Below are 25,239 nucleotides of genomic sequence, written 5' to 3'. Positions count from 1 at the left end.
CAGATTTCTTCTTAGTCTAGCATTTGCATGTTTTATTTATTAGTTTTATTCCCAGCATGCAGAACACTGTGATACGTAATAAGAATGCACACCTAGGCTACTGTTCAAGATGCTTATCATTGGCTGCCAGTATTGTGTTTGGTTGAAATGTATCATGAGAGTACTTGGTCAAAGACTGAGTGCTTAAACATGGAAGGAGGGCATACTGCCCTGTCCCGCTTCACTTCTGTGGTCAAAGGACAGGACAGTCTCCCCCAGTGTCCTCGTGGTACGAATGTGCTAGAGAGGATTTCTCTTAACAGCAACCATGAAGTAGAATTATTAAATGTATTCAATCTTGACCAGATATACCTTTAATTATAAAGTGATTTATAATTACAGGGTGCTTTCTGTTATGATTTTACAGAATCAGTTTTACAGAAAAGGCATGGGTACTAGGATAGGTTAGCGAACTAAACGGCTAATCACAAAGCTAAGTAAAAAGCCAAAGACAGAATCAATCCAGGCGCCTGATGTCATCTGGTCTCCTCCTCTTCCCGCATCCACCATTCCTACCCACATTTTACTATATTCTATAAGATAAAATGTGTGTGTGTGCATGTGCATATACGTATGTGTGTATGTATTTGTGTGTATATTTTTAAATATACGTGTGTATTTAATCTATATTGTAATTTTTGGCAGGCATTTTCAAATCAGGAGATAGCATTATTTAAAAAAAAATCTTGAGTTTGGGGCTCACTCTTGACAAATTGGCATATGTAACAGAGTATGCAACTCATGTATGTATGTCGCAATTTGTGTGTAACAATTCTGGGTGTGGTTTCTCTCAATTCATTAGCATCCCCTCCTGGCCCCTGGAATTTCATTTTGTGGTCCTTCGTTGCTCTTCCATGAGCTATCATTGGCAGAGCCTGAGATGGTTTAATCCCTTCTAGTTTGTCTTCTGAGCCTCCTTTTTAAGCCAATAAATTAGCAAAAATGTGGTTTAGCTGGATGTAATAAACAAAATCTAAGGTACCACTGGCTTCAACATGATTAATGGTTATTTCTCCCTCAAATTAAGTCTTGAGTAGAAAATTCAGAGCTAATAAGGCAGCTCTCTGATGTTTTCAGGGACCCAGCGTCCTCCCTTTCAGCCCTCTGCTCTATCATCTTCAGAACACCTCATGGTCCAAGATGGCTGTTGAAGCTCCTGCCATCAGGGGCTCATTCCATACCCCAGGAAGGAAGAAGGGCAAAGATAGTCACATTGCTCTTTGAGAAGACTCTGTGGCAATTTATACAATACTTCCACAGATATCTTATTGGGGAAAACTTGGTCTCATGCCCATCCTTAGTTTTATGAAGTTTTATCATTGAAGAGGAAGGAGAGGGTGGATATCAAACCAATGTGTCAGGAAGAGTGTGTATCTAACCAGAGAAGTGTCTAGAAATCTCACTCCATTTCTTCCTCAAATGGCACTGGCCTGTCCCAGCTCAAGATGGAAGAGTCAAGCCTTGCCTAACTAAAAAATACCTTTGTCCTTGTGCTAGGTTGTACTTTTCTTCTTCTTCTTCTTCCTCCTCCTACTCCTCCCCCTCCCCTCCTCCCCTCCCCTCCTCCTTCTTTTTTCAGTAAAATCTATCAAAGGTCCTGAGCAATCCATTTAAATTTTGAAACAGAAATTTGCTATGTTAGCTTCCCAGCAGCTTCTAAAGAGTATGACATTGACTCCCAAATAAAAGATTATACAGAGAGTGATGGGGAAAAAAAGGAAACCCACAAAGGATAATCAATATTTTCTTGTTAATTTAGTAAACCTAAATGAGTATTTCTCAGAAAAGCACAGTTCTTTGGCTTTTTAGAGGAAGCTGGCAGGTTACGAGACTTCTACATTAAAAGGAATTTCCTGTTCTGTATTATCTCTGCCTTTCCCATTGATTTTTAAGACTCTCCTCTAACTCTCCCCAGGCTGTATGAAGAATGGATTTCTGGCATAGAATCTGCTTACATACAGTAACCTGCTTTGGTTTGGAGGCCAACTAGGGATGGGAAAAACTCTGTGAGATGTTGTAGAGCATTGAATGTTATTACAAGTGAGTCACTTGAATGATGGTGGTGAGAAAGTGAAATCTGCAACGCATTAGTAGGTGCACTTCCTTATCAATCTGTATGAAACGATTTTAAAAAGTATTCATCTTCTTTGTTATCTGCCTTTCTCATGAGGTCATTCAAGCAGTTGCTGTTTCATTTGGGTAAAGAGTTCAGCAATAATGATTTATCAAATTCAGAGCATTTTTTTCTTGCATAGCTGCAGTGAATGTGAAAGCTGCAAACTTGAGGATAGAGTCTAATTTCTCCTTATGTTGAAACAGTGACGGCTACCTTGTTTTATGCGAGTAGACCTCATTCAGAGTTGAGGACAAAATAACTTCCTACAAGATTAGTAGAGAAAAACGTTTAAAAGAGTTCTTAGCAGGACTGTGATAAGATTGAATCATTTGCTGAGTTAAGGTAGTTTACTTAGTAAATTTGCTTAGTCATTTACTAAGTAAAGTTCAAGTTGGGTATTTTTTCCAGTAGTAAGTTATTGTCAGAGTGTATAATGTATGTTTCGAGGTACAGTGGGTTCGATGCACTATTTTCTTAATTCCCGCTGAAATGCTCCTAATCACCTTAATTGTTTAATACCCACCCTGCTGCACCTGGTTATAGAATATGCTGGTTGCTAATGGGAAATGTAACTCTTTAAAATGTCAAAGATGATATTTAAAATGTATATATATAAATGTGTATGTGGTTAAAATACATACACTTTCAATTTTTACAGATATGAACTCTCTCCAGTTTCCCCTAGTCCCATCTATAGACTTACATACGTCTGTATTTAACCAGCTTATATTGGAATAAGAGGCTTTTCTCAGCTAAGCAAGACCTTCTACCAAGTATTTTACCTTCTTTCTTCTGTCTTCAAGATCTTGCCCTTAACAGGTTCTCTTTTAGTGTAGAGCATTCACAAACATCTGTGTACTTAAACATTGGTAGCATATTTTCAGGTCAATATGGTAAATTGTCAGTGTGTTTACAGGGGCTTAACAGTATACATCTTTTTTTTTTTTTTTTTTGGTCTTTTGGCAGTGGGGAGGGAGGTAATTAGGTTTATTTTTAGAGGAAGTACTAGGGATTGAACCCAGGACCTTGTGCATGCTAGGCATGCACTCTACCACTTAAGCTATACCCCTCCGGGACAGTATGCATCTTAAAACTAAGGAATTGCTAATCAAGGCACTTCTCATAAGAAATCATTCAAGAGACACAAAGATTCCTGTAAAAGGATGTTCATCCCAGCATTACTTGGGATAGGAGTTTAGAAACAATTCAGCGATGGTTGGAGAAGGCTTAATAAAAGACAGCTTTCTTCACCTCTCTTGAGTTCCCAATCAGGTGAATTATGACAGCAGAGAAGGCAGGTGGAGACTCCAGCATGCCCCCCCTCTCCCGGTTAGTGCAGAATGTGGCTCAGGTGCCTGGCGTCTGAATACTGAATCTCTAAATTAGATTCATTTGCCTCCCCAGGAACCAGCAGTGCTGGGCGCACGGAGCCTCTCTCTATAAAACAAAGATGGGGCAGCCAAAGACCAAAGAGAAGGGGAGAGGGAGGGGCCGAGGAAAGCCTCCTCCCCAGGGGAAGCGTGTGAGATGGGGGTGCAGGGACACCTGCGGGTAACTCTGATGCTGACACTCCACGCAGAAACTAGAGGCAGCACGCGCCAGGTTCCAAGTTTAACGGAATTAAAACGCATCGACACCGAAATGTCTACAAGTCGATAAAATCACATTTGTAAAGACTATTTAATGACATCGTCAATCGGCTGAATGTCGTAGAACAAGCCAAAACTACGTTTTTCAAACTGTGTATATGAAAGCCCAATTTAATAAAATACATGCACTCAGAAAAAAAAAATCTGAGAAGAAAAATGTGACACTATTAACAGTAGTTATATATAGGTAGTAGATTTAGTTGCTTAAATAGATCCTTTTTCTGCATTTGAAAAACTAGTTATAATGAATATGTATGACTGACTAGGATGTGAACCGTCATTGTTCACTTGAGCACAGATGATTGAAGACATGCCTTTGGGGCATTTGGAGGCACAGCCTGAAGGGTTTGGTCTCAAGTATAAAAATCCTTTTGAATCTCAGCTGTTAATCTAAATTTTCATGAGAACTTTGCATTCTATCCCACAATACAGCTCTGAGTTAAGAAACAAAATGTATATATATGTATGATTGAGTCACTATGCTGGGCACTAGAAACTATCACAACATTGTGCATCAGCTATACTTCTTTTTAAAAAAAAGAGAGAAAATGATGCTTTAGCTGATTATTAGGAAATGGAACGGAAATTATTCCCATCTCTTTGTGTGTGTGTGTGTCAGATGCCAAATGCTGTTGCACTGAGTCCATCAGGACTGGAGAATTGCACTGGGTTGAAAGCACAGATCTGACAGATCCTTTTACTCCCTCCAGCTGTCCCTCCCCAAAAATCTGCACACAGATGAGAGTGCTTGTCTCACTGCTTGGCAAGCTCCCGGTGGGTATTCGTGAAGGAGAGGAGCCTGAATAACTGGCCACGATGTGGCACAGAGCAGAGTGTTGAGGCTACAGATGGTGGAAACAGGTGACTCCGTCACCTTGCTGAGAAGTCAGGGGAACGTGGTCCTGCCTGGGCTGGTGACACACGGAGAGGGATGCCGACCCACTGCCCTGTCAATATGTCTTCCTCTCGCTCATCAAAGAACGTTCTCAGGAAAGAAAGATATTCTCCAACCCACTGATTTTTTTCACATGCAAATGAAATAATTGCCTCAGAGGACTCATTTCCAACAATCAGCTCTTCTCTAGCTCTCAGGCTTCATTTTTTATTGTGATTTTTGTCCTGTGCAGTAAAAGGCAGTCTATTTGCCTGCTGTGGATGGAAACAGTTCAGGCACATTCAAACGTGCTGTATTTTGATGATGGGATCTCTTTCAGCGTGGCTCGCTCATGTTGACCTACACCAGTTAAGTCATATCTGCAGCCAAGACCTCATCGTTTTGTATTTTTTGTTTGTTTACTTATTTTTTAAATTTATTTTTATTGAAGTATAGTCAGCGTACAAAGTTGCATCAGTTTCTGCTGTACAGCATAATGTTTCACTCATACATATACATATAGATTCATTTTCATATCCTCTTTCATTGTGGGTTACTGCAAGACATTGAATATAGTTTCCTGTGCTGTACAGTGTAAACTTGTTGTTTATCTATTTTATATATAGCAGTTAGTATCTGCAAACCCTGATCTACCAATTTATCCCTTCCCACCCCTTCCCCCTCTGGTAACCATGAGTTTGTTTTCTATGTCTGTGAGTCTGTTTCTGTTTTGTAGATAAGTTCATTAGTGTCTTCTTTTTTCTTTCTTTTTAGATTCCGCATATGAGTGATATCATATGGTATTTTTCCTTCTTTTTCTGATTTACTTCACTTAGAATAACTATCTGCAGATCTGTCTGTGTTGCTGCAAATGGCATTATTTTTTTTATGACTGAGTTATATATTCCATTATACACACACACACACACACACACACACACACACACACACACACCAGAACTTCTTTGTCCAGTCTTCTGTCATTGGACATTTAGGTTGCTTCTATGTCTTGGCTGTTGTAAATAGTGCTGCAGTGAACATTGGGGTGCACGTATCTCTTCAAATTAGAGTTCCCTCCAGATATGTGTCCAGGAGTGGGATCACTGGATCATATGTTAAGTCTATTTTTTATTTTTTAAGGAATCTCCATAGTGTTTTCCATAATGGCTGCACCAAACTACATTCCCATCAGCAGTGGAGGAGGGTTCCCCTTTCTCCACACCCTCTCCAGCATATATTGTTTGTAGATTTTCTGATGATGGCCATTCTGACCGGTGTGAGGTGATACCTTATTGTAGTTTTGATTTGCATTTCTCTGATAATAAGTGATATTGAGCGTCTTTTCATGTGCCTATGAGCCATTTGTATGTCTTCATTGGAGAATTGCTTGTTTAGGTATTCTGCCCATTTTTGGATTGGATTTTTGTTGTCGTTATTAAGTTGTATGAGCTACTTGTATATCCTGGAGATTAAGCCCTTGTCAATTACATCGTTTGCAAATAATTATTTCCCATCCTGTAGGTTGTCTTTTTGTTTTGTTTATAGTTTCCTTTGCTGTGCAAAAGCTTATAAGTTTAATTAGATCCCATTTGTTTATTTTTGCTTTTATTTCTATTGGCTGAGTATACTGACCTAGGAGAACATTGTTAAGATTTATGTCGGAGAATGTTTGCCTATGTTTTCTTTCTGGAGGTTTATGGTGTTTTGTCTTATATCTAAGTCTTTGAGCCATTTAGAGTTTATTTTTGTGCGTAGTGTGAGGGAGTGTTCTAACTTCACTGATTTACATGTGTCTGTCCAGTTTTCCCAATACCACTTTCTGAAGAGACTGTCTTTTCCCCATTATATATTCCTGCCTCCTTTGTCGAAGATTAAGTGACTTAAGAAAGTGTGTGGTTTGTTTATGGGCTCTCTCTTCTGTTCTGTTGATCCATATGTCTGTTTTTGTAAGGCCACGTCATTTTAATCCTATTTTTTCAGGCTTTACCTTTCCAGATGAATCTGCAAATGACTTTGAAAGACATTATGTAATTTTTATTTGCTTATTTGTATTTTTCACAGCACTGTATCTAGGCACGATTTCTCAGTTTCCTTCAAAATAGGCAAGCTTGGCTTTTAAATGTTGCCCCCAAAGTGTTGATTTCAGGCAGTTTTTGTTGGACTTCCCTAGCAATAAACACACCAAAGTTTAGGCTTTTTGTATCTAATCAGTAGTAAAAACCTATAATTTGAATGCTCATCAGCAACAGGACGTGACGTAGAACTTCCTCTGTGTTCCCAGATTTGGCACCGGGACCCATGGCTTAAACTCATGAGCACTGAATAGCCCACCTTTTAGAGAGAGCCACCACCAATTGAGAATGATACATGCCCTCAGAGGTCATGGATGTGTGCAGAACAGGTCCTACACAATCAGCCGTCCCCACTACCCACAGCCGAGCATCTACTCTAGTTTATACCATCAGAGAGTTGAGGAGCAAGGGGAAAACTGAGACAGAAACAGAGCAGGCATTGGGATCTCTGCCTTTGGGGAGAGCAGGGTTCATACTGGAAGGCAGGTGTCTCCTGTCCCTCCTGGAGCGCTTTGCCCCTTCCAGCAGCCAAGCGAAGGTGACACTGGCATTCTGTCGACTGGTTGGAAATTTACTTAAGTCGAAACCTTGACTTGCTCCTGTGTCTTTTAAATGGAGATAAAAGGAGCCAGAGACACGGCCAATGTCTCAGTTTGGGTTCTGAGATGAGGACTGAAGTGCAAGGAGCTTATTTAGGAGATGATCCTAGTAAACATCGCTAGGGGAGTATGGCTGTGTGACTGGAAGGGAACCCACAGTTTCAGGAAAGGGGATTTGTGCTTCACCCCACGAGGAGCCGGTGTGGAATTCAAGCCTTAGAACGAGCACAGCAGAGAGGGATCTGGAGCACTTACAGCCCTGCTCTCATCAGTCGCTGTTGAGGGTTGCTCTCTGGGGGGCATTCATTCTCTGTCACTCTGACCATTCCTGCAAGTGCATAGAGTGGTCTCCAAAGGAAGGCCTCAGACGGAGAGACTCAGATGCTGGGAGGTGGTGGGAGGGGCCTCAACAGGGAGCAGAAAGGGGGCCTCCGAGGAAAGCCTGCACCACCAACACTTGACAAAGCAAGGATGTGGGACTTTTCCAGGAGAAGGCAGGAGAACCATGGAAAATAACTGGACTTGCGTAACTTTACTGGCCGCTAAGTGGACAGCTCCCTCGGTGAGAAATTATTGGGGGTACCACCGGAAGTGGCATCTGAGCAAAAACGGGGGATTCTCCAAAGAGCACACACGTGGGCCAGTGCTTGGCAGTCCACAAACACGGAAAGCACCAATGACTTTTTTTCTTTATTTCCTTTCACTTTTCCTCTTTGGAAATTTCCTCTTTCTCCTGTGGTTTCAAGACAGAAGACCCAGCATCTGAATGGAGGAGCCACCTCTGTGGCTGAAGTCCCAGCAGTACAGCTAGTTCTTTTATTTTTCCCAAATGTGGGGAAATACTGGAGGGAGGTATCTAAGCAGATTGGGAAGCGACAGGGAAACGTGCCTGCTCGTAGCACTTGTTGTCTGGGTAACATCTGCTCCCCTCTGCTCATTGAGGACAGAGATCATGTCTCATTTGACTTCAGAGCTCCTGTAGGACCTAGAAAGTGATAATTATAAGAGTTCTTGAGAAGACATCTCTTTAGTATATTTAGTATGTTTAATTTTAGTAGGTCAAGGATAGCATTCTGCTGCTCTGACTTCTAATTAAAATAAGGATAGTTCTGATGTCTTCTCAAAGGAATATTCAGTGGGTGCTTGTCTTCTTAAATGACAGATTGTAGTAATTTTAGCAGGTTCAGCCTTCAGACCACTTTCCTGGGAGAGCAATGTAAGGTGTTGAGTAGAATCTCGGGCAGGCATGAATCCTGCCTTGTTTCCCCTGAATCTGGTCAAGGAGGCAGACCCCACAGCATCCCCAGAGAGAACTCCATCCAGTGAGTTCAGAGGAGAGTGTGCAGGCATCGGAGGTTGGGAATTCGCGTCCTCTCTCCACACCACCGTCTGAGTTGCCCTTTAACCACCTCTGTAATGTCATCCTCAAAATAGCCCAAGTTCAAGTAGTTCTGTTTCTGTTCGTCTGCCCGGGGCATTGTCAACTCCTCCTTGGCTCAGATGGAGTTCCCTGCGTTTTGGTTCGAGCGTCATTTTCCCTCCTATCTTGACCTATCTTATCAACCCCCACAAGTGTGATGACTTACTGTCATTCACAGCTCTGAATGAAGCGGTGGCTTCGTTGTCTTTGGTTTATCTCCTTGACAGAGAGCGATTCCAGCAGCATGTTAAAAGTTTCTTTTACTAGTCACAGTAATGGTAGCGTAATTACTGCTTGTCAGGTCCCACCCTAAGCACTTTTCCTCTGTAGATTCATTGAATCCTTGCACTTAGATTATTATTATTATTCCTCAAAAGCAGATGAAGAGACTGAGACACGGAGAGTGGAAGAAACTTGACCAGAGTTACACGGCGGGGAAACTGGTGTGAGGTACTGGAGTTCAAATCCAGGCAGTCTGGACCGAAGTCTAAGCTTCTAGCCACCATGTAACGCTGCCGCTGTGCTCTGTTGTCAGAGGGTCTAGCATGGGCAAGACCCACCGATACACACTCAGCGGTGAAGTTCATTGCAGAGACTTGAGGCAGAGGGCAGGTGCGAGGGGTCTGGGGACGAGGATGACCTCACAGAGAACCAAGTGGAACAGACGCAGGACTAGGGGGAGTGAACATTTGGAGACTGTCATTTGAGTGGACACGCTCTAAAGCACCTGATAATCCCAAGCGATGACCTTTATCCCCCATCCTCTTCACCGCCCCACTCAGTCAAGGGAATTGCTTCTCCGATGCCATTTTAAAAAATCTTTTCCTGTTGATTTTTTAAATTAAAGTATAGTTGACTTACAATGTTGTGTTAGTTTCCAGTGTACAGCATAGTGATTCAGTTATACCTACGTATGTTCTTTTTCATAATAGGTTATTACAAGCTATTGAATATAGTTCCCTGTGCTATACAGAAGGACTCTGTTGTTTATTTCTTTTGTATATAGTGGTTTGTGTCTGCTAATCCCAAACTCCTAGTTTATCCTTCCCCTCACTTCCCCTTTTGGTAAGCATAAGTTTGTTTTCTATGTCTGTGGGTCTGTTTTGTAAATAAGTTCATTTGCATCATTTTTTTAGGTTCCACATATAAGTGATATCATATGTGGTCTGACTTACTTCACTTAGTATGATTATCTCTAGGTTCATCCATGTTGCTGCAAATGGCATTATTTCATTCTTTTTCATGACTGAGTAGTACTCCAGTGTATGTGTGTATGTGTATATGTGTGTGTGTGTGTATATATATACACACACACATATATGTGTATGTGTATATATATATACACACACATATATATATATATACATACACCACATCGTCTTCATCCAGTCATCTGGCAATGGACATTTAGGTTGCTTCCATGTCAGATGCCACTTTTATACAGTATAATTACATTGGCTGGCATCTCCCACCTTGTGTACCTTAACAGATGTCTCCACCAATCCTTGCAGAGACCAAGGCACTGAGGCAGTAGGAGATCACATCTTCTGTGTACAACACGACTGCTTCTGTCCTCTTCATTTATCTAGTTTTCTGAGTTCTTTGGTTCCTCTAACCCAAGGTCAGTGCTCAACCTCACATCTTTTGTTAAAATGAAAATGCGACTCAAGCAAAATCGCTGTTTTTCAGTCTTTGGTACTTCTAGTCCATGTCTCAAAATGCCATACAGTATAAACTTAAGTTTGTAAATTTATATGCCAAACCTCAGGATAAAACTTGGTCTTCCAGCGAAATTCAATTTGTCCTTATCTGGGATACTCAGTGTTCCCCTGCATCATAACATTCCTGCTTTTTTATATGCCATTTCATTTCACCAAAAGGGGAAAAAAACCTCCCTTATGATGATTTTTAGTAGTTTCTTCAGATAAGAAAACCTCATTTTAGCAATCAGCTCCATGGTCATCAATGCTTAAAAAAGTCTTTCTTCAAGTACCTTAGGTGATAAACGAGATTCATTTATATACCTCGTGCATATTTAAGGAACACCATCACTGTTCTAAGTGTAAGCATGCAATTAAATTATAAGAATTGTTTAATCCACTAGAGTTGTTTAATCCATTAATTACTATAAATTATTATAGTAATTTTAAAAGTTAGCATCTTTGAATGATGATGGATGTTTAAATATTACTACAGTCATTGATTATAATTTAAGTATATACATGTAGTAAGTCCTCTAATCTATGCAACTCAACCGTAACTCATTTGGGGTTGAATTTCAATTTTTTAAAAGATATGAAATGCAGTCTTTTGCCCTATAATGTTAATTAGTCATTCATACAAACTGAAATACAAAACAAAACTAAGAAAAGGAAAACAAAACGAACTTCCAAATGTCATTTATTTGGAATGCTAATAAATGTCACAGTTAAATGTGGAGATAAATTTAGGATAATTATAACAAATGAAATACACAGTAAGTTCATGAACTTAAAATCTCTGGTCATCTCCACCCCCTCTGAGTCTCCCATATGTCAGTACATTTGACTTGAGTTACATCTGGCTTGTTGAAAAGGCGGGTTGTTCCTAAAACCCAGATATTTGCCATTTAATGATTAGATTCTCCATGTCTTCAGTACATTCTAAGCTCCTGCTAAACTTTTCCTTCATAGATACTCTTGAAATACCTGGTAAGAAGACGTCATTTCTTTCCTGATAGCTTTGAATCATACGTAGCATGTTTCTACTTTCTCAGGTGTATCTTTACACTTGAATTCTCCCTGTCTCTACACCATGTGTCCTAACATTTGGTGCTGTTTTGGAAGGACAGTTTGACCTGATAAGTTTCCAAAGCAGATTTTCTGCTGAATAAGTCTAGGCATGGCATTAAATTCTTCCTTTCCCTCATAGCTTGTTTCTTCTGTAGTCCGGGTCAGTCAACAACCATTTCCCCCGGAGAACCACACCCATCCTCCTCCTCAATCCTTTGCCCATGTCTGGAGGTTGTCCATTTCTGTGCAAATTGAGGGTAGTAATCCAGTGGTTGAGATGGACTTTTATATTTAGTCTCCTGGGAACTTGGACTCAGACACAAAGTGCTCTGAGAGAGTAGAATTTTTTCCCAGTAGGTAGGAAACAGAGTTAAGTCTATGCACAGAGAACCAGAGAAACCCCCTTGGTGTGACAAGGAGCGAATGAAGAAGTGTAGACAGAAGCTGAGACAAGGTATAGCATGACCCCAGAATGAAACAGATGGGAGCGTACAGGGGGTAATTACCACCCTGGTTCCTGCGACTTAGTCATTCCTGGTTCTAATCTGTCTTGGAACCCAATTCTTCTTCCTGCTCTTGGGTTTGGAGAGATATTCCTTATATGCTTCCAATAAACCCCCCATTTTGTTTAAGCTAATTCAGTGGATATCAAGTTTTTATTGACCATCATGTGTGATGAAGACATCTTTCATCAATTTTTATCTTGAAACTTTGCCGATACTTTTTATTCAAGGGTAACTATTCGGAATTTTTACTAACTTCCATTTGCAAGTGTTTCTCTAAAAATGATTTTTGCTTCTTTTCCTTTATTATGTAAATAATATACCAATGAATAGTTTCAGATAAAACAGAATAATATAGTAACTATCATAGTTTTTGTGTTTTAAACTTCTTCTATATTGTGTGAATACATATATAATTGTGTATAAATATGTAGTAAAAACACCTTTATCCAGTTTTATTTTTAAGGCTGCGTAATGCAGATTTCCCCATACAATCGAATTCTCCTAAAACTACCTTTCAAGTTTATTGTATCATAATTGAATTTTTAATTATCACCAGTCAGTTGTTACGACAGAACTTTGCAGTTAAAACAATTACCCTTGTGCATACCTTTCTCTGAGCTTCTCAGTATTTCCTTTCAGTTTGATTTTCTTTCCTTTGAAATATGAAAAAAAAATTTGTCACACATTTCCATTTCTTGCCTCATTTTATTAGCTAGATTTCCCACATAGAAGTGATGGGGCATTCTAGTCTAGTTACTGAATTTGATGAGAATGTTTCAAGCGTGTTTTCGCCCATTGGTTTATGATAGCTGTCTCTGTCACGTGAGTAAGTGCCTCTGTGTTCCTTGCCTGAGTCGTTTGTAAAACCGTAAACTGATGCTCAAGTATCATCTGAGGTCTTCTTACTTTCTCCTTTGACCGCTTGATGTGAGACACATGAATAGACTCTCTAGTATCTTTGACTTTATGGGCTAATTGCTCCTCGGTCATATTGTGTAGACGTTTAACATGTTAGCGGAAATCCTTTTATAAATGTATTGAGAACAATATTAATCATCAATTTGACTTTGATTTTTTAAATAATTTTAAAAAATTCTTTATTTTATTTTATTTTATTTTATTTTATTTTATTTTATTTTATTTTATTTGGTAGTGGGGAGGTGATTAGATTGCTTCTTGGCTGTGCTTCCCCTGTTTGGTCCCTGTCCCCACATGCATCTGCTGCCAGCTTAGACGTCGGGTGGGCCCTGGGCCACCGTGAGAAGCTGATAAAGCACTTTGTACCACAGGCTCTTTGAGGGGAGGATGCCCATCCCTTTTGGAATTTATTTACTTTTTATGGAGGTACTGGGGATTGAACCCAGGACCTCGTGCATGCTAGGCACACACCCTACCACTGAGCTTTACCCTCCCCACCCTTGAATTTGATTTTATCATTTTGTAGTAAATTAGCAGTTTGAGTGACATCATTTTTTACCTCTTCCATTGTCATTCAGATTCTGATGACTTGACTTTCTGCTATCCAGATTTTCTTATTCCTTGCCTTTTTAATAGAATAAACGATGGAGTTTGGCATTGTTGGAAATTTGTTTGTTCTGTTGCGTGTTTATTCTGTTGTTTCCTTACAGTCTGGATTAATTCTGCTACTCATCAACTCCTTTGCACATCATTTCCCAATTTGATGTACTGTCCCAGCGGGTCCACTTCAGAATGTTTTGTGTCCATGTTTAATAACTAAAGCATGTATGTGGGTGGAAAACCTCTGTGGCCGTAAATCTGAGATTAAGTTCTTTTTCTGACCCCCTTGTTCTTCTGTAATTTGGCTAGACTAGACTATAATAAATAGCCTAAATGTTACTTAAGCCAACATTTCTTTTTCATTTTAGAATTTCAGTCTAGGAAGCCTGAGTAAATACTTAAAATAAGTGAGACATACTAAATACAATTGATTTGATATTACAATATAAATAGGAAGTCTCAGTTATTACAGAATATTCTTTCCAGCTATATTTTTGTGATTGTTTTATTTTTTGTTGTTTGTTTTTAGTGAATGGTTCTGTTGTATCATTATGTATGTATTATTATGATTAAAATAATAATAAACTAATAATATGTATGTATTAGTATGATTAAAAATCCCTAGCATAGTCTTTCCATGGTATATAATAGAGGCTCAGTATAGATTTGGTGAAATAATATAACATTTATAAGACTTTTCGTTTTGTAATTGCAGAACAGGATTTACTGGAATGACAATTTGGGCCTAGAATTTATTAGCTTATTCTTTATGTTGGACATACAGCTAGTGAAAATGAAGGCATTTGCTTGTTTACTCTTTCATCTACTTTTTCATACTTATTTTTTGATCATCAGTAGAGTGAAAACATGAGGCAGCCTTGCCATATGTTATCTTGCTGTCTAGCTTGGGATAGGGCCAGGTAGACGTGTTTAGTGTAATTATGATGGTGTCGGTCTAAGGGAATGTACTTGGGGGTGCATTGAGGTGGATTTAATATTTGGGAAAGTTTCAAGGAGGAGATGAATTTTGATCTGGAGTTTGAGGAAGTGGTAAAAGTAGAAGTCGAGTGGGTGATAAGAGAGAGTTGTTAATTTCCAGGCAGAGCCAACATAAAGAATGCATGGTATGTTTCAAGACCTCCAAATGGGCTGGTATAGTGAGCAGATGGTGTAAGAGGTAGGTTGGGGAAGTAGGCAGGAGATAGGGATGCGGTAAAGGATGTGACTGGAGGTATTATTTAGGACTAGATGATAAAAAGACTTGTAAAGAAATTTAGACATTATTTTGTAGACAGAAGGAAAATGATGGAAATTTTAAACATGATTAGATCAGTATTTCAGGAGGATGACTTGAATGGCAGGTCAGATAATGGATTTGAAAGAAGAGCAGCTTTAGCTAGAGATGCTCTAGACAACTGTTGTTTTTCGGTTTTCAGTAATTCAGACAGAATCAATGTCTGGTACCTAAACCGAGGCTGGGCAGTAGGATTGTGAGGCAGGTAGGTAATTCAGAGGTGAAGTGTATAGGTCTGGATGGGCTGCTAAAGGTGGTAGATCAGAAAGGAAGGATCATGGTTTAGTCTGATATTGCAGACTCGTAAAACAGAGTCAGTTATGGTGCCATATTTGACATGTTTTAAAAACAGGAGGAGGGGACCCTTAATTGTGCATGGAGAGGATATACTGAGTTTGAGAGGCGTGTGGTCCACTCAAGCAGAGGTGTCTACTGGGCCATTGCAACTCACATTGGGAGTTTGAGTTGATTTGGCATAGATTTAGGAGTCATTAGTCGACAAGTGAGACTCAAAGTTCTGAGTTCACATGACATTCCCCAGGGGAAGCATAGAGGAAGGAGAAAGAGAAAATTTGGAAATGATATAAAACTACAAAATAGAAGTAAATAAAACCCCATAAATGTACTACCAGGAGGTAGTCGACATTTTGATGTACACGCTGTTGGTCGTGCTCATGTGTACGTGCACACGCATGCAGTATGTTCACACGTACGTGCACGCTAGTGTAATAAAATCACTTGTTTTGGGTTACCTACTTCTTAAATTTAGTGTTTTTCAGTAATATTATTATAAGGATATTTTGTGATTGCCCTGTAATTTAACCAAAATGTGTTGTTGGAATTTAAATTGTTTCCATTTTTTTATTATTGCAGCTCTTTCTGGGATATACCTCCTTTTGATCACTTTTTTTTTTTTGTTATCCATGGTTCTTTCCTGAAGATAGTCTTAGATACAGAATTGTAGTTTAAATCAGTGTGAAATTTTTGAGGCTTTGGTCACTGTGTCCCACTGTGCTCCCAAATATTACCCATCCAGGTGGCATTCCCAATAGAAGTAACTGTTTCCCCACATAGTTTACAACTTTTTGTAATTAATTTTTTTATGGAGGTACTGGGGATTGAACCCAGGACCTTGTTCATGCCAAGCATATGCTGTACCACTGAGCTATACCCCCACCTGCCTACAACTTTTAAATTTAAAACATCTTTGACCATTTGAGAAGTGAAAAAATAGTATTTTCATTATTGAACTTACCTTATTTTGGTTATTAGTGAAGTTAAATCTTTTTCACATTTTCTAATAAAGCAGAATTCCTTTTTGTTTTAGTCTTTATTTTAAAAAAACCTGTGTTTCTGTTATTTTTCTCATTCTTTTCCTTTAGAGATAAATAAAAGTTCTTTATATTTTAAAGGACCTTAATACTCCATTTGATAAGCATGATGAATATATTTTCTAGTTTGTTCCTCGCTTTCTAATTTTGATTTTTGAGAAGGAGTGGAAACTTCTAGAAGTGGAATACTTATTGTGGTTTTGTCTTCTGGTCCTGGCTGGAGATTTCAAAAGGATTTTTAAATAAGAGTGAAAATACTTAGAATGGCTGACTTGCTCCTTATCGAATTGGGAAAGATGCTGGATTTTCACAGCTGAGTGTGATTTACACTGTGCTTTGCGACAGATAACTCTTTCATTTGAGGTATCTTTTTATTTCTGATTTTTTATTCATAAAAAAGCAGAACTTAACTTTATTGAATGGCTTTTTCATATTTTGGATTATTATGTTCTTTAATTGGCACAATTATTGTGTTGTATTATAGCAGAAGACTTAATTTTAATCTATTTTGGAATTTGAAGAATAAGCCTGAGTGAGTAAAGGAGAAAGGTCTTTTGAATGTTATTTGAATTCAGTCTGCGTGTATTTAGTTGAAATTATGCATCTTTGTTTATAAATGAGATTAGTCAGCTACTTCCTGCTATATCTCATTACCACCGATGTGAATTTCTAGGTCTTTCGTTGTCCTTTTGGTTCCCTGGCATTATTACTTTATTATCAGATCCCTCCCCCACACACCTCTTTTCTTTCCAGCCTGTTCTCTTTCTGTGGTTTTAGTTCCTGCTTCGTACAGGCTGTGCCTTTCCAAATCCTAGTGATGCAAGTCCCATTCCACGGTGCTTACTCTCTTCTTATTTCAGTATTAAATTCGGTACTTTTGTAAATCTTTAAGTTGCCTTTGCAGTTCTTGAGTTTACAGAGTATTTTTAAGGCCTGGCTTAGACTTTTTGTGTTTTTTCCTTTTGGGATGAGGCTCCATCTTTCTCGACCTACCTGGTCCAATGTTGTAGCCACTGTCTAGATGTGGCTATTTAAATTTAAATTAATTAAAAATTAAGTACAATGATGAATTCAGTTCCTAAGTTCCAGTAGCCTCCTTTCAGGTGTTCAGTATCCACATGTATCTAGTGGCTACTGTGTTGAACTGAGCAGATAACGTGTCAGTCCTTAGAGGAAATTCTGTTGGGCAGTGCTGATCTAGACCCCTTGTTTCCAGACACAGAGGCTTATTTTTAACCGTCTTCACTGATCACTTGGGTAGGTTTTCAATTTGTTTTAGTAATAATAATAATAGCAAATTTTATAGCCATATATTTCAACACTCATTTTATTCACTTGTTTTTTGTTTGGTGCAAACACTGGATATCTCTTCATTCATGGATGAGGAAAAAGGAAGACCAAAAAAACCTTGTATCAGGCTTCTTTGAAATTTTTTTGCTAAATAAAATAAAGGTAGAATATAAGATCCAGATAAAGTTCAAGAATTCACTATGAAAAACAGAACTAAATCCTAGAAAGCATTTGTTGCGTTCACTTATTAACATAAATAAATAAAACACTGATCCAGGAGATGAGAGATGAGATAAACAAAGGACTGAAATGAAAACAAAACTGGCTGAGAAGCTGAAAGGAACAAAGAGAAAACTGTGCAAAACAAAGAAATATTGTAACAAGGAAAATAAATGCAGTGCCTGGATTAATTCTTAATTAAAAGTAGAAGGGGAAAGAAACAACGCTGCGTAAAGCCAGTGATATGGAAGAAAAACTTGCGACATTTCTACCAAATTCAGAAGGAAGTAGGATGAGATAAAAATGAAAAAAAGAATAGAATATTCCAGAAAATTATGAACCAGCACAGGCATAACTTCTTTTCCCAGATATACTCTTCAGAAATATAAAGCAATAAACGTTCCTTGAACTGAAGAATATTTGAGTATTCAAGTTTGAAATATTAACTCCATAGCAGATGAAGCTTGGTGACATTTTGGGATTTGAATGATGAGGAAAGTGTTAGAAGTTGCTTATGGTGTCTCGTTTGTAATTAATGTTTCCTCCCATGGAAAAAAAATGTATGTGGAAAACAAGTTGAAACACTGGTATTGTTTATTAGTTTTCTGTTCCCTGGAGGAAAGTGGCTCTGATATAGTCACAACGTGTATCAGTTCACAAAATCAATTTTTTAAAAAGATGACTTATGAGTTTCTCTAGTTACTCTCCTCAGTCCAGGTTGGCCACCGTGGGTAATTGCAGCTCAGGTTGTGATGAGGTTGGTACGCTGTTTACATGCAGTTTAATGAATGGATCCCAAGGGCAGATATTGTCCCCACATCAGCTTTGTTGTAAGCTCTCTTTTTCTTTCAAGGTCATTTTTCAAAACAGTCCCCTTGTGGCCTGACTTGGAGGGGCTGGGGGGCTGGGGGCACGGTTTGCAGTCTTGTGTAATGGTGATGGATCTCGGGTGTTAGAACAATGTTACACAACCCCGCATTTTTATCATTCTAATGACTATTACTGGACGGGGGGAGCTTACTTCCCTGCCAGATATTTATACAAGCTAATCAGAGGCTTGATACAATACAGATGGTGATAACCTTTTGCTATACAAAGTCCACGTTGAGTTTTTTTGTTGGCAGCAAAGGGTTTGCCTCATTCAGTATTCTGGACCAAAATATTCAATTTCTTGAATGTCTTTCAAAGGATTCCAGATGATGCAAACTATTTTAGGAATACTAAAGGGAGAATCAAGAGTTGGTCCTCTACCACATTCCTCAAATATTGCCACAGATCTATTTACTTCTTAGATCTGTGGAATGAAAAAACATTTTTATTGAGTTATGTTTTTATTCAAGTACCATGATGCACAGAGATTGGGGAAGTGGGGTAAATTATTTTCAGTAAATCATCCACTCCTCCTCTATCTTTAAAGTGCATTCCAAACCCAGATCTTGTGTTATTCTTTACTTGGACTACCCGTCCTGCTAGTCCTCTATTTTAAGCTTAATATATTGTCTTGCCAACAGATTTAATGGTTCCTGTAAGTACTCAGCAGTTCTCTGCAAGAAGAGAAGAAAAATAGGATCACCGCTTAGAGCGTTCTGTATGGGGTGAGCGGTACAGCCAGAAATCTCTGCAAATCCTAACCTAGATGTTAAGGAATGCTATTGACATGAGCTAAGATTAATATTACGGGTTAGTATTTATTTGTGTCTGAAGAACAATTAAGGCACAGAAAGGAAGGTCTTCTTTGGTACAAAACTGTACCGAATACAGCACACACACACCCTATACGTTCCCACTGCTTGCTCAAGACCAACTCACTCAAGTAACTCTCTCCAGAGTACCCTAGAGTTTGTCCAGTCCACTCATTCATTCATTCATTCATTCATTGAATAAATGTGTATGAGCACGTAGTCTGTACCAGGCACTGTCAGGAATACCATCCTGAAAAGGACATTTACTTTTTTGTTTTTAATCTTTTCCTTCTTTACATCAAATTTGTCTTTTTTTTTTTTTTTTTTTTTTTTTTTTTAGTGTCTTGCTTACAGTTAACTGCCAAGCTTCGGGGAGTGTCCGTGGATGTTAGGTTATGATTTCGGAGCGGAACAACTCAGAATGAAAGAGTCTGTCACGTAGTAAAGAGCGAGGATGGTGTAAACACAACTTGCCACATCTTGGAGTATTAGAACTAGGCGCTACTCTTTGAAATCTGATGTCTAATTTTAAAGACAAAATAATGTCTAGGTCTTGCCATCCATAGCAAATAACTGGATTTTTTTCCACTAGTGGTGATGCTGCACTAAAAGACGTGTGTGTGTGTGTGTGTGTGTATGCTTTGATTTCTTCCAATTATCGTTTACATTGGTAAGGCTTTTCCCTGGGGTGTGTACTAACTGAAAATGTAAATATGTTCACACACACGAATATATATGTGTGTGTATCATACTTGCTACATTTAAATTCATTCCAATTATTATTTTTATTGATACTCAAATTGCCCCTTATTTGGCCAGAAGGAGCTTCTTCAGGCTGGCCTCTGATTCTCTTTAGCATGTCCTTATAGCCTTGAAGAGCTTCTTTGCTTTCTGTCATGATAGAATGTTCCAAGCTCACGTTGTATATTTCTTGCCCTTGACCTGAAAGCAGTCATTTCTTCACAAATTCTTGGCCCCTGTCAGTGGGAAATGGTATTTGGAGACAGCAGTCAGGGTTCTGAAGATAGTTATTTTTACTGGGGCTGGGTTCTTGAGTCTGTCTTTTTATTTTTTGGCCAGTGCATCTTTGGGATAAATTTCTAGAAGTGGGATTGCTGATCAAACAGTTAGACAGAAACATTTTAATGAAGAATTTGATAAACTAACTCTCAAGCTCAATTGGGAAAGGGAATTTTCAGGGTTAACTACAAACATTTTAAAAGGGAAAAAAAGGATGTTAGACTTTCCTGACCAGATATGAAAGAAATACGGTAAAGATGCAGTACCCAAGACTATGTGGTGTTGGCCAAGAATAGGCAAATAAGTCGATAAAACAGAATGAAGAGACTATGACCAGGAAAGAACAGATCAACCTGTACATGATTTGGGGGATGTTCCTTATCAAGTTGAATGAAAATAAAGGGAGTGTCTGCTTCACACCAAAGATTAAAATAATGTATGGATTTAATAATTTAAAAAACAAGTATAAGAGCAAAGAGTATGAGAGTATTTTAATAGGCTTGGGGTGGTGAAGCTTTCTAAAGGAAAATACAGGAAGAGAGAGAAGATAAGGGTTAATTCAAGGTTGTATTTTTTTTAATTGAAGTACAGTTGATTTACAGTGTCGTGTTAGTTTCTGCTGTACAGCATAGTGATTTAATTCTCCATATATATATTCTTATTCAGATTCTTTCCCATTCCAAGTTATTACAAGCTATTAAATATAGTACCCTGTGCTATACACTAGGACCTTGTTGTTTCTCTCTTTTACGTACAGTAATTTGTATCTGCAAAACCCCAAATTCCCAATTTATCCCTCCCCCCCTTTCCTCTTTGGTAACCATAGGTTTGTTTCTGTGTCTGTGAGTCTGTTTCTGTAAAGAAGTTCATTTGTGTCATTTATTAAGATTTTTAGAAATATGAACTCCAGAATGTTTGGCCTGAACACCTGCTGCATTACGGACTACTATTTATTGACTAATATTTATGGAGTGTGTACTGTTTGCCAAGCACTGTGCTAGGCTTTGGGAATTAAGGAATTGGAAAAGAAGACCAAAATATCTGCCTTTAAGGAAGTTTATTTGGGAGAGGTCTAGGCTTCTGTTTCAAGCTATCCTTGCCTTTGTTACCTCTGAATATCTTTGGGCTGTGTTGCAAAGGGGTTAAATCATGTTGACCTTCATCTCTCCCACCCCTGCCTTTCATCTCTAGACCTTGCCTCTCCCTCTAAATAAGGTGGGGGTGGCAGGGTTCCAAAAGAATTTTTTCCACCTACTTTCCCAGCTATCACTAGATTCCAAAAGGAAGAGAAGCTGTTTGTAAAAAAAGAAAATATTTCTCTGTCAATTCAGATTTTTTCTTTAAATTCTTTGTTTTTCTAATACTAACTGTCATTTCTACATTGAGGCCCCACCGCACCAGATGACAGTTAACTCCATTGCTTGGTACTTCCAAGCAAACTCAACATCAGAAACTTCTCAAGCACTTCCCTTTTGAAAACTGAGCCACAGTCAGGAATTTCTTCCTCTTTCCTTTCTCCTTCTAGTTGAGTCTAAGCTTCGGAGCTTCTGCAGAGCTGAAGCAAAGGCGGAGATGTCCGCCTCTCAGCTCAGACATACCCTGCCTGTCCGGCCTCTGAAATTGTCTCAGTCGTCTCGCTGATGGTCATGGTGATCATCGTTGGGCATCCGCGTGTGGGTTTGTCAGCTTTGTCGCCCTTGGTGCAGCGATGTCCTGGGGCTTCCAAGATCTGTTCATATTGATACTGCCTGAGAGAGACACGTCTCCCATGGTCCATGCTGTCTCCCACCGCCACATCCTTAATATTGCAAAACTCCTTCAGGAGTCTTCGTATTACACTGGCTCTCTCCTAAGCCTCTCTAGGAATACAGAAGTTTCATCAGATCCTCTCCCCTTTAATGGCCCACACAGTTATATTCTATTGTCCCCATCACTGTGGCACTTCTGAGGGACTTGCCCGCTATCCTGAACATCCACATAGAAAGAGGGCCCACAGATCCCTATACCCACCCCTGTAAAGGAATGTCAGTCATCTCACCTTCTGTGATGAAGTTGGGTGGTGTGCAGAGATGGGTGTAGAGCACAGAGCCTCACAGAGACATCTAAAATGTCTTGATCTCCTCTGTCTTTCTCTTCCCCTTTTCAGGGATTTTTTTCTTGTCTGGAGGGAGGAAATACCTCACACTTACCAAGTATTCATCCCACGTCTTCCTGTCCTTCGTCCAGAGGCCAGCTTTTTAAGCTTCGAGAGCCCAGAGTTTTGATGTAGACAGTAAACAGACAAATCCTATTATGATTAGTTTATGCCAATAAATTTGAAGCTAAAGGGAGGGAAAAAAAAAACACCAAGAATTTTGAGATCATTGATTGGGATCTTTGGTGTGTGTATTTGGAAGATGTGTGTTTGTATCTCATGTTATTCTGCCAAACACACCTTCCTTCTGTGCTGTCTTCAGTATGGTCCCGTCACACTATTTGTTCTCCTTCATTTTACTTGATTTTTGAGGAGTGTAGTGAAGTGTTTGAATACCTCTTCTCAAATTGCTGGCTTTCCAGATGGTTACCAGAGTAATTTTTAGTTTAATTGTCTTTAGATTCAGATTTCAGACAGAAAACAAACCATGGTTACCAAAAGGGAAAGGGGAGGAGGAGGGATAAATTAAGGAGTTTGGGATGAGCAGATACAAACTATTATACACAAAATAAACAGCAAGGACATACTGTACAGCACAGGGAACTATATTCAATATCTTATAATAACCCATAATGGAAAAGTATATGAAAAAGAATATATATATGTGTAACTGAATCACTTTGCTGTACACCTGAAACTAATACAACATTGTAAATCAACTTTTTTTAAAAAAAAAAAACTTTAAAACTAAGAAAAACCCCAAAAAACAAAACAACAAAAACAAAAAAAACCAAAACCCTTAATCCAAGTGCATTCATTACCTGATTTCTTAAAAATTGAGTTTAACAGCTTTATCTTTAGCTCACAAACACTAAAGAAAATTGGCAGGAATTATTGAATTAGAATAAATGCCTGTTGATTATACCATAATGAAGTATGCTTTCTTACAGACACGAATCTTCTAACATGAGAGAATCTGGACCTTATAGCTGAGTCTTTCCCCTAAAATAAATTGAGGCAAAGTTATTTTTAAACTATAATATCTCCTTTTAACTTTAACAGAACATAGATTATGATAATTGCTCTTCCTAGCTATCTTCTGAATGTAGTGTTTCTTGAATCATTGCTTAAGAAACATGGAATTTTTTCTAAGAACCTGCCAGAAAATATACCCTTCTGCTTCTTTCCCTTTCATATCCATTTCTAATGAAAAGCAGTGACAGCAAATTTAGTTATAAGCCAAACTCATCACTGGATTTCTTGTGCTTTTACAGTTTGATGTTACAAAGCACTAATGGCAATAAATACATGCTTTTTTAAAAGGGTTTTTTTCCCCTTTATCTACAGAGAAGGAATAACATATAACATTAGAAAGCATAACTTGCTTGTCCTAAAATAATAACACCCGATTGTTGAATGGAGTGAATCCGTATTTCCTCATGAAGAGAAGATACCACCAAAAACAGCCGATTTTGTGCTAATCCTAGGTGGTCCAAAAAAGACAAAATATTGAATTAATTCTACAACTTTGGAGGAGCAGTGGAAAAACAAATATAGGAAGCAAATGAGCCATTATTAGCTCTGGAAATGACATATTCTGTGAAATTTTCTTCCAGTTCGGCTGTTACGGTAAGATGATGAGGTGGTCGAGCTCGGTTGGTTAAGTGGGTAGATAGATAGAGGTGCTAGGAAGTAGATACATGGGACTTAGATTTGGTCTATACTTTGAGCCTGAAAGTTGATGAAAAGTAGTCTAAGAATAATTGATATATTAATACAAATTCACTCCATAAACATTTGTTGCTCTTTGTCAGCAAGCTTTATGGCAATGAAGATGATGATGATAAATTTTAAATGCTTTTAAGGTTTATTGTGGTTCTGGGAGAAACCACCCCCAGAAGAGAGGCTCTGGTCTGTGTCTTTCTGTTTTACCCTCACTGATCAGTGTTGCATTCCTCACTCTTGTGGAATGTTACTCACAAGTACTCACCTTGTCAGGGAGGCACATAGTAGGCCAACCCAATACAACCTTATGCTGACATTCCCTATTTCATTACAGCAAATTCTTCGTCATTCTAGAGAAAACTCAACGAAAGTTATCTTCCTCATCACCGATGGATACTCCAATGGGGGAGATCCTAGACCCATTGCAGCATCACTGCGAGATTTTGGAGTGGAAATCTTCACTTTCGGCATATGGCAGGGAAACATTCGAGAGCTGAATGACATGGCTTCCACCCCAAAGGAGGAACACTGCTACCTGGTCCACAGTTTTGAAGAATTTGAGGCTCTAGCTCGCCGGGCATTGCACGAAGGTAATGGAAGCCTAATGGCATAACACGGTGCCTTTAAATGGGAGTTCCTTCTTGCTTACTGCTTGAAACCCACTGCACACCAAGCCCTGTGAGGTCTTTGCTGAGCATGATGCCCGTGTGTCCTTTGTGTATTATGAGATACGTTGAACTTCACAGAGATGACATTCTGACCTTGCAGCAGGAGTATTTATTTTGTTTTGTTTTACAGCTGTGATATATTTTCACTAAAATATCCATATGCTCCCACCTGGAATAGTTAGAATCAGTGGAATGAACTGAGGTGTGTTTTGAGGCCACACACAGAGTGGGAAGCCTTGACTTAGAATCCCATTTACAGTTATCTGGAATGAAGTAGACCTTCAGAGATACGCAGAGTGAATCTCACCAGAA

General features: G+C 38.8%; 1 protein-coding gene across 1 annotated transcript in view; it reads left to right on the top strand.

Moving 5' to 3' along the window:
* SVEP1 (sushi, von Willebrand factor type A, EGF and pentraxin domain containing 1) overlaps nt 1-25,239 on the top strand; it is a 157,232-nt gene that overhangs the window by 6,516 nt on the left and 125,477 nt on the right. Inside the window, 1 exon segment of the mRNA XM_032478157.1 lies at nt 24,594-24,849. Coding sequence (XP_032334048.1) covers nt 24,594-24,849 — 256 coding nt within the window.

The sequence above is a fragment of the Camelus ferus genome, chromosome 4, assembly GCF_009834535.1.
Source record: "Camelus ferus isolate YT-003-E chromosome 4, BCGSAC_Cfer_1.0, whole genome shotgun sequence".
Taxonomy (NCBI): Eukaryota; Metazoa; Chordata; class Mammalia; order Artiodactyla; family Camelidae; genus Camelus; species Camelus ferus.
Note: the sequence above shows the minus strand (reverse complement) of the source record. Positions and strands in the feature narration are given on the sequence as shown.